The sequence below is a fragment of the Galeopterus variegatus genome, unplaced genomic scaffold (genome assembly GCF_000696425.1).
Source record: "Galeopterus variegatus unplaced genomic scaffold, G_variegatus-3.0.2 Scaffold1494, whole genome shotgun sequence".
NCBI lineage: Eukaryota > Metazoa > Chordata > Mammalia > Dermoptera > Cynocephalidae > Galeopterus > Galeopterus variegatus.
The window spans coordinates 103546-113824 of record NW_007727605.1 but is presented as its reverse complement, the minus strand read 5'-3'; the positions used below and the strand labels follow the sequence as shown (position 1 = coordinate 113824).

Below are 10279 nucleotides of genomic sequence, written 5' to 3'. Positions count from 1 at the left end.
TGTCAGAAAATGGTTTTGTTTTTGAATTAATGACTTGATATGCAAATGGGGTTGGAGACCTTGACACTTATTCTTTTCCCCCTCCCCTTTAGCTTTCTCTTTCCCCACCTGGCTGTTTGCTGCCACCTCCTTCCACTCCCTCCTCCTCTCTCTGAATGCTTCCTGTCTCAGGTGACTCTTTTTCTTCCCATAATCTCCCTGCAGTATGTAGATCTCAAGGGCTCCTCCCCACATGCTCTGAGAGAGGAACGGCATCCTCTGAGCATCCTGCCCTGGCCATTCCTGAGCGGGGCTGCAGAGCCTGGAAGAAAGCAGTCATCCTGTGGGAACGAAATGTGATGGGCAGAGGTGGCAGAGTCCTCTCAACTCAGCACAGCTGTGCCGCTGACTGATGTCTCCTGAGTTCCCCACCTGCTCACATTCCTCCTCCCATCCCAAACCCTGAAGCCTTCCTCATTCGAGGTTTCCTTCACAATGTAACGAGAAAAGCACAACTGACCTGGAATTTCTTTCCAGGAACCCAGTAAACGGATTTTCCTTTTACATGGCATGTATGAAAATACCAAGGCTAATTTGACATTGTGGTGGGTTGTAGGTGACTTGTGTCTCTACATTTTTCCCTAATAACTTATATTTTCTAAGACTTAAAGCCCTGTCAAGCTGGGGAAGTGTCCCCAAGGCAATAAATTAATCCCAGTGCTGAGTCACTGAGACACATCAGGACACGTTAGCTTTGATGCTCCTTGTCTCTGTGATCGGGGCACTTGCATCCTCTTGCACATGGCAATTAACCCCTGGAAGAGAGAACCACCCACCTCCGGTTTCACCAGGCTGCGTCCACATCCACAGTTTGAAGGCGTGCTGCTGTGACTTCTTTTGACACCCAGTCTTCTAATGAGATTTCGGCTTTGTGCCTTTATTCCCCTAGGGATGGCTCATTATCTTGCCACTTCCTCATCTGTATGTGTAACTTCTATAAATTAAAAACAGAGAAACTTCTAGACAAATGAAAACATGTTTTATTTACAGAAGAAAGTCTGTACACTGTGTATACATAAAAATATACAAAACCAAAATAGAAAATATCAAAGTGTTAAAATGTGTACAAACACTTTCAAAATGCGACTCCTGGAAAACTTCAGCCTTAATTAGTTTAAAGAGCACACATTTCATTTTAAAAATTATCATACAAAAAAATCCCCAAAGCTGTTAAAAAAGTTCACTGGTTTCCACTGGAAGAATTTTATACGTTTTTCATCTAGAGTAAAACAGGATGTGTGTTACAAACGTTAGATTTCAACACTACCAATTTAGTTTATTTGTTTGAAACCTACCTACTAAGAAGACTATTTTCCATAATACTGATAAATGTTTCTTTTCCTAATCCTGTAAAAGCCATGAACTATAGAAAAACTTCTCTTCAAAATGAGTTAAATCACGCTTCCAACTAGGCTACATTATTAAAGTAGTGATTCTACTTTCATCGAGCCTTTTAAATATTTCAGTCATACTTTTTAAAATGTAGCCAAGATGTGTAGAATATGAGTGTGTGGGAAGGGGGCGGTGGAGGACTGAATTTCTTTTTAACAGAAAGACATATAACATTTACTTCCTTCTTTTAAAAAATTAGATTTTGCATAATTAAAATTTATTTTAAAAGTTTCAACCAAAAAGATTGATGGGAAAACACAATATAAAACCAACCATGTGTGTAGATATGTATATATACAGTTATATAACTATATCTACATGCACACTTTTTATACTAAGAGTAAGAACGAAACCAATGTCCTTTTAATTTCATTAGCCCAAGCTTAACCATAAATGTGCTAGATTACCTTTTTCTTACTAAAAGGCTTCAATCATCTACTAAAACAAGAATCAAAACTTACAATATATTTCCTTGAAGTGAGAGAGAAATACCTTTCATTTACCAAGTGTGCTAATGATGCCTGAGTGACAGAAACATGCAGAATAACCTCACAATGAAAAACATCCAGGGTATAAGAGACTAGTTTAAACTCTGGCACATTTTACATTAGCAATTAATTTCTAAATGGAGATGCTGAAGTGAGAGAGAAATACCTTTCATTTACCAAGTGTGCTAATGATGCCTGAGTGACAGAAACATGCAGAATAATCTCACAATGAAAAACATCCAGGGAATAAGAGACTAGTTTAAACTCTGGCACATTTTACATTAGCAATTAATTTCTAAATGGAGATGCCTTGATCAGTCAGGGTAAGAGTTCTAAACCACTATCTAAGAGTTCTAAACGATCAGAGTTAGAAATTGAAACAGACAATACAGTAGAACATATTCAGAGACTATGTGGCCTATATATTCAGTCATGTCTCTCTGGTAATTCTCCTGGCTTCACCACCTCCTTACTGTCTCTTCTCATAGCTAAGAAGAAATGGGACCAAATAACTTCGGCCACCAGCCTCCAACATGCACTGTGCACTAATCTGCAAGAAAAACTGTCCTTTGTGCATACAAAATTCTTCCATCACATACTGTATCACTCATCTGAGATTGATGCCACTTAATGCACCCAAACAGGACCTAATTAATTCAATAGATGTAAGTGTTGCTGTCCGGGAGGGTCAGCCAACAACATAAGGTATAATCTGTCCAGGCAGAATGAATTGGCTCATAAACATGTAATAGAATAACCCAGTTTCTTCGATTTCCCAGTTTTGAAAATGCTAATGATTATTTTAGCATTGCTTTTGTCCAGACGCTATGGCTACAATGATAGAGGATTACTGGGGGGGTTCCAGGATTGAATAGCTGTCTGGCTGAGGATGCAAGGGCAGGAGACACATGGAAAGTGCTGTTTCTGAGGCAGGGCACCCTGAGCTCTGCGTCCAGGCAGACAGAAAAGAACTGGACATTCAGAGATGTGTAAAAGTCATTTACTTGGCCATTTTAATGTACGCCCCAATGCGCAAGTGCAACTTTAATTGACCATCTCTTGGCCTTGTGCACAGAGTTCTCTGTCAAAGCAGCCCCACAAGGATGCAGTGGGGAAGGTCAACTATGGGGGACCAGCATTTCATTCCATGGGGACAGTGAGAACACCACGCCCGTTAAGTGTTAACCTCCTATAGGGTGCGACCAACTGGAGAAACAAGTTAGAGAACATCTAGATGCAGCTGAGTTGTTATTCTTGGTGAACATTTGTTTCTTTGTGGTAACTATAACATCAAAAGATAGAGTGAAATCTTGAAATGCAAAGCAATGTGACATCTGTTAGTCTTGAGAGTGGAAAAAGGAACATCTAATGGCTTCAGGTTGCACCATGAGGATTTTATCAATGTCCCTTCACAAAAGAGGATGGAGGGTTCTGGAAGAGAAAGAGCCTAGGAGAAATGCAGTGAGATACCATTTATTATTAACTGCTCCACAGAATGGCTGTGTGTTTATTACAGTTCCATAAATGTGGCATGTGATGACTTAATCAATGTCTGGCAAAATATTGCCATGTAGGACCCATTTGGCTAAAACTAGAGGCAGCTGTCATGTTAACTATAACTGCCTAACTTTTCTGAGAGGCTGAACAATTTATACTTTTAAATAGAAGAATGCCCAGCCAGCACTATATTAATATGTGTACTACATTTTCTGAATGTTTAATAGACCCTGATTCCCAAGAGTCTTTAAGGCCATAATGAATTCAGAAATTTTAATTAAATTTCTTTTATGCTCTTCAGTCTTTCTTGTAACCTCAGTGAATCTAAAAGTATTCTTTTAAAAGTATATGCGTTATAATTAAAAGCTATTTAAATATCTTTAAAGTGTTTTCTGGGGCTTTTGAAGTTGAATGTCTACAATGACCTCAATAAATTATTCTCTAATCAAGTCCTCAAGTCACCAAAGGGGGATTGTTCGGGATAGTAAGCATGCTGGTGAGTAAATCCACTCAGAAGACTGTAAAAAGAATTTCAACAGTCATGGACATTTAAAGGCAAAGCTTGCAAGATCCAGAAAAATCCAAGGATTGCAGGAGAAATATTCATCCCATATCCGAGCTACCTCACTTGAGTTACTAAACTTATTACACACATGCAAACATGTGGACAACAAACATGTGGACAAGACCAAGCTCTTTCAGGAAATTAGAAACATGCCTAGACCATGTCTTCTCAGACATAAGTTAATGTATAGGACAAAATTCCCATCACTTCTCATAGATGTAGTAATGAAACTCTCAAAATGGGCTTTTTTTTGGATATTGTCATCATTAAAACTTTTCAGTTACTCCAACTTCACTATTATAATAAGCCATAGCAGATGCCTGTTATCCAACTTGATTTTTGCTGAGTAGACTAACCAGACAGAAGCTGTAAGTCTCTGTAAACCATTTGTAGACAAGAAAGTAGTCCTGAGAGCACTCTGGAAAAAACCAATCCTGAAACAAAAAGGAAGTTTTCCACCAAACTCTCCTGACCTTCATACACTTGGCAAGGGAGAATGTATTTCGCTAAGCTGCTACCATCATTGCCAAGAAGTCTCAACTGTACCACTGAGATATGTTCTGGTTATATATTGAGATAATAGCATGTTTAATTAAGGTATTCAAAAATGTTTCTATTTCACTCTATTCATAGCAAAAAAAAAAATTTTTTAATGTATCAGTAACAGAAGCTGAGATTAAAAAAACCCTACGAACCCTGAATATAGCTAACACATTGGGATGAAAACTTCCCTCTAGTTGTCTTTCCCTCTGAAGCATATACATATTTTCCTTGTTGTTAAAGAGCAATGCTTTGACACAATTTTATTTAATTATATGGCTTTGTCATGCTGCTGACATAAAACGTATCTGTGAAAACAAGGGCTGGATTCCCGAATGTTAGTAGGAAGAATGAGTGAAAATTCAGTGCAGTGTCAAGTTCCAGTAGCTGATAAAACCTGCAAGAAATACGCGTAAAAGAGATAGGTGTGCATCCCAGCAGCATGGGCACAGTCCCCGAAGTTCTTCCTTCTAGTATGAAAGGTGCAAGTTGTCTGGGCTGTACCAATTGTCATGTGTCACTCACTGGCTGTGCTAAAGCTGCAGGGTGAACCTGCAGGCAAGGAGGTACAAGGTGGAAAAGCTGGAGCCAGGGAACTTCCGGGGTCACCCTGCAGCTCTGCAATTCTGTACTTACTTGCTGGTGATGTTCTTCTCTATCTGTGTGTGACTAACACTCCTAGTCAAGTAAATAAATTATTGCAGGGAAACAAAGGGCATCCTCTGTGGTGCTATCGGGAGTTTGGCTTTTTCTTGGACTGTTCAAGAGGGATGTTTTATGGTTGTAGAAATCTTTCCTGATACACAGTGGTCAAAGCAGTCAGTGGGCAGTGGGAGGCAGAGATGGGAACTGCAAGGGCTGGAAACACGTGCACTTGATTGGACAGACTGGGGGTTTTTGCTTTCATCATTGAATATCCTAGATTTTATGATAAACGTCTGACTTATCACTCAGATGTGTCATGTGACATTCATCATAAAGTCTAGGACATTTAATGATGAAAGCATGTAAAGTGACACACTGGATGCTGCGGGCACTGTGCTTCAACCTGGATGTTTCTAGATGGAAACCATTCCATGTTATCAGGAGTATCACTGGAACCTGCAGATGAAATCAACCCTGATAAGGGTTACCCATGGCATAAGAAAAGGTTAACATCTGTGTAGGTATAATACCATGGTTAAACATTTGTTTTCTTTCCAGCTATCCTTTTTTTTTTTTTTTTTTTTTGCATCTTTCTTGAGCTGTTTTAAAAGATTCCACTTCTATATTCAAAGCAGTAATAAATACTCAATGGCTTAGAAAGAGAAGAATTCTTATGGCCACCACTACATGACAGTTTAAAGACTCAAAACTGCATCATCTAAAATCTGTCTTCAAGTATCCTTTTGTAACTTGGAGGATGACAGTAGTACCTTATTGCACATTGATTCCCAAGAGTCTCTTTCTAAGAGTGTGGACCCGCGGGGCTTGGAGCAGGGCAGTGCAGGGTCTGGAAGCCTGGCAGGACCACCTTGCCCTTGCGATGCAAATCTGCCTGGGTGCCCGTGTTCAGGCGCTGCACCAGCAGCTTCTCGTAGAGCAGCGGGTGGTAGGCACCCAGGGTGCAGGCGGCATCGTAGTACAGCTCGTGGTAGTGGCAAAGCTCCGTCTGCCGGACGGACGGGATGTATTCATACACGTGCACCTCTCTGCACATGGACATCATGATGAGGATTCCTGGCACAAAAAGAAAATTAGAACCCAATGAGCAACTCCAAGTGAGAGGGACCGTTTCTCTGGAGTGGTGGTGACTGGGAATGACTGAAGCAAAAGACCCTTGCTTTTCACTTGCTTTCTTATTATCTTTACATGTGCAGTGCTATCACTGCCATTAAATGGGGCACATGCAGTTTATTGGGTGTGGGACATACCAGGATTTAATTCTAAATACAATAGTCTTTCTTAATCCCATTTCACTTTCCATGGTTTCAGTTACCCAAGGTCAATCGTGATCTGAAAACATTACAGTATTTTGAGAGAGAGAGAGAGGCGGTGGGAGAGGGAGAGAGAGCAAATTCAACATAACTTTTATTACAGTACATTGTTATAATTGTTCTCCTTTATTATTAGTTTTTGTTGTTAATCTTTTACTGTGCCTAATTTATAAAGTAGACTTCCTCAGAGATAAGCATGTATAGGAAAAGACACAGTGTAGATGGGGTTCTGTAATATCTGCAGTGTCAGGTACCCACTGGGGGTCCTGGAACGTAACCCCTGTGAATAAGGGGGGATGACTGCATATTCATTCATTCAGTTGATGACTGTGGGCCCAGGAAAAAGAGAGAAAAGACAAAGTTACTGAACTTAAGGGAAGCATACTCCACGGAGTGGTAGATTTGCAACCCACATCAGACTGTCCTGTGTCACATTCTACACACTTGCATCACCTGATTTGCAGTGCAGGACTATTATGTTTCAAAGGAACAAATGTTATAAAAAGCTTCTTGAAAATAGTTGCTTGACTATACATTGACTATGAAATGGTTGTTTGAAAACCTATAAAATAAAACTGTACATGAAATAGTTATTATTAAATAGTTGTTTGATGGAAAAAATGGAGTTGGGGAACACAGAGTTTAAGATTCATATTAACAAAATTATTTTTCTCACTGAAACTGTATTACAGTTGTTTTAATTTTTTTTATTGCTTCAAATAGCTACAAAACCTAACCATCACTGAGCAAATCTGAGTCTTGATCTTGGCTAACAGGCTTTCGTTTTTTAGTACCACCAGTGCCATCCTTAACTTAATTTTTTTTTTATAAAAAATGTGCTTATCCCTTTTCTGAAAGAAATACTCCTTGTTATACAAAAATGCAAAGCCACCCAGTTAATTTCTGTTATAGCCAATATTTGTTGCTGAGGACAGTCATGTTCCCCAATTACTTCACCGTGCAGAATTCTGTATGAGGGTTGCTGGGAGAGAAGGGGCCTTAACAAAGAGAAGGGTTACGTAGTGCAAATGGAGAGCAATGTCAAAACTTCAGGTGACTGGTCAGTTCCTCTCGTCTTCCAGATCTACCAGTTTCGTTCCAGCCAACCAACTGCCTGCTGCAGCCCCTCCCTCGGGATGGCCCAGTGCAACTGTGATTGAGGTGTAATCAACTGAGAACAAGGAAGCAGTGCTTCCTGGATACAGGCGGATGGCACCCGCATGGCAACATGCAATGCAGCTGGTGAACAGTCTACCTCCTCCTGGTTAGCAATTACGGCTCCATGAGCATTCTTCCAACCCTGCATTAAATCATATATAAGAAAATGGCATGGCTGGTGAGAAAGCCATCTGCCCAGGAAGAATTAAATTCTCCTTTTATAACTAGTCACTTTAAACCTAAAAAACATGACATTCTTTGGAGTGTGTGTTCCCAGGAGATGTTTCCCCAGGGCCAGAATCTGTGGAGCTAAAGATGGCTCCAGTGTTTTCTGAGCAGTGGCTGCAGAACAGGTTCCTGCACATGGCCCCAGCACTCGTGGCTCTCTCTCTTCTGGACATGGTGTGTGCTGTGCTGGCTGTGCACGAGGAACCACCTTGATGGGGCTGTCCTTCCCATCATGGCATCACTGATTCATGTATTTGTTACAACATTTTTCCTGTATGTGGCAGTTAGGTGGTTTCAAGGGTGTCTGCACAAAGGTACCGTACAAACTAGCAGTGAGACTACACCCCAAAACCACAGGTCTCTGTTTCCAGGTGGTTCTATAAGCCAATAACACAACTGCATCCATGGACCTGGAGTCAATCGTGTCCGAGTTATGACCTTTGCAACTCTGATTCCTAAACTGAATGGCTTTCAAAAGCCAAGGTTGTATGTAGGAAAATATGTTAATCATGCATGAGGCATTTGGCCTACACCCTAAAGCAGTAATTCTCAAACCTCAACATGAGAAATGATCTGGGCAGCTTGTTAAAGTGAAGATTCCTGGGACTTGTCCCCTGCTGTGGATTAATTGAATTGTGTCCCCAAATCTCATTGTGAGAAAAATAGAGCAGTTTAGTCAGGCCCCCTACCCTCAGGTCCGGTTGGGGGTAGTGCAGCACATTCTTTGTAAACAAGTTGTATGTGGGTGGAGTTACTGCACATGCATACCCATGTATATTTTTTAGTTTGTTGCTATTCTTGTGTGTTCTTGAGTATGTGGAGCCTTGGCCCTGAACTGCTGGTCGCAGAGAACTTGTGTCTAAAAATAGAACATGTTTACTTTACTGGCAGCTGCTCAGTTTTTCTTTGGAGTTAGCTAGTAGCAGTTGAGTTTCTTTTTGGACTGCCTAGTGTGCTGAATAAAGCTTATTATTCCTTCAACCAAGGCTGCAAGGACCTTTTTTTCCAGTTACCTAGCTCATAGACCTGTGTGTGAATAGTTTGTGAACGGGCTCAAGGGGTCTGTGAGCTCCAGACCCAGCCCCAGCTCTACATTCATATATTAGAAGCTTAATTCCCACTGTAACTGCTCAGGGTGGGAAATCCTATTATGGTAATTGAAAGGTGGGGCCGTGAAGAGGTGATTAGATTGTAGGACCATACCATAGTGAATGGATTAAAAATGGTGGTCAGGGGTGTGGTTCTGAAAGCTTTAAAAGAAAAGCACTTTAGAAGCTAGTCTTCTCTCTGCTCTGTCATTTTCTGCTATTTGAGACCCCTGAGTCACTGTCACAACCACCAAGGCCTTCACCAAATGTGTTCTGGACTTTGGACTTCCCAGCCTCCAATACTGTAAGCAATAAATTTCATTTTCTTTATAAAATACCCAGTTCTGTGTATTTTGTTGTAAGCAACAGAAATGGACTAATACGTCCCCATTTCCAGAAATTTGTGTTCCATTGTCTTGTGTTGGGGCCCAGGAATCTGAATTTTTAACAAGAATTCCTAGACTATCTGTGGTGAAGGGCCATTTAGAAAAATTTTCCAATCCATCACAGACCAAAATACTTTGTGAAATACAATAATGATGAATTACTTGAAAAGTGATCATCTATTTGAATGCCATGGCTATGTCAAATCGCTATAAAGTTTCTAAATACTTTCAGTTTCTAATCTGGTTGTATCCGTGAGTGATCCCCAAGGTGTCGCATAGGTAGGACACTAGATTCTGCATGTTGACAACTAATCTAGAACAGAACTTGGTGGAATTACCCAAACCCAAGTAAGAAGAACCTTGGCTAGTCTCCATCAACATTCTTGCTATCATATGGGTCTCAGATAACTATCAGATGCTCAAATTTGGTTATTTTTCTAGAAAGTTTTTCCAGAGAAAATTTTAATTCTTGCTGCTAGTTAATTGCTACATTTTAAATCACGTATTTGCTAAATATACAATATAGTCATAAGACTAGGCAAATAGTTATGGTTTCAATATAAGTAAATAGATACATTTATAAGAGTTTCTTATATAAGTACTTCATATTTTAAAACAACTTCTAGAGCTTCAGAAATAGAGGAATTTGTTAGTACCAGCTAAAGACCAGTAGAGGTGGGTGTTTGTCCTGAGTTATCTTCACAATTCCTGATTTTCACCTACCCCATAGAGATTTAGCAACAATGGTTTCACATACTTTGTATTCTCATATGAACTGTGGCTTCCTGTGATTATGAACCTTGGCCTAGAGCATCCTAAAATTTAAATAACAGCAGAGTCTGCCCTAAGTGTTTAAATGGCAGCCAGCTGTAGTACTGATACCAGAAATGGTACGAGGGTACTCTCAAAGAGAAGGAAAAAA

At 40.2% G+C, this 10279-nt stretch overlaps 1 protein-coding gene across 1 annotated transcript in view; it reads right to left on the bottom strand.

Annotated features, from left to right (window-relative positions):
• Positions 1-996: 996 nt before the first annotated feature.
• Positions 997-10279, bottom strand: part of ST6GAL2 (ST6 beta-galactosamide alpha-2,6-sialyltranferase 2) — a 34528-nt gene continuing 25245 nt past the window's right edge. The window contains exons 5-6 of the mRNA XM_008577329.1: positions 2213-6240; positions 997-2050 (exon numbers count right to left, since the gene is read on the bottom strand). Coding sequence (XP_008575551.1) covers positions 5969-6240 — 272 coding nt within the window. The 3' untranslated portion in view covers positions 997-2050; positions 2213-5968. The remainder of the gene's footprint in view (positions 2051-2212; positions 6241-10279) is intronic.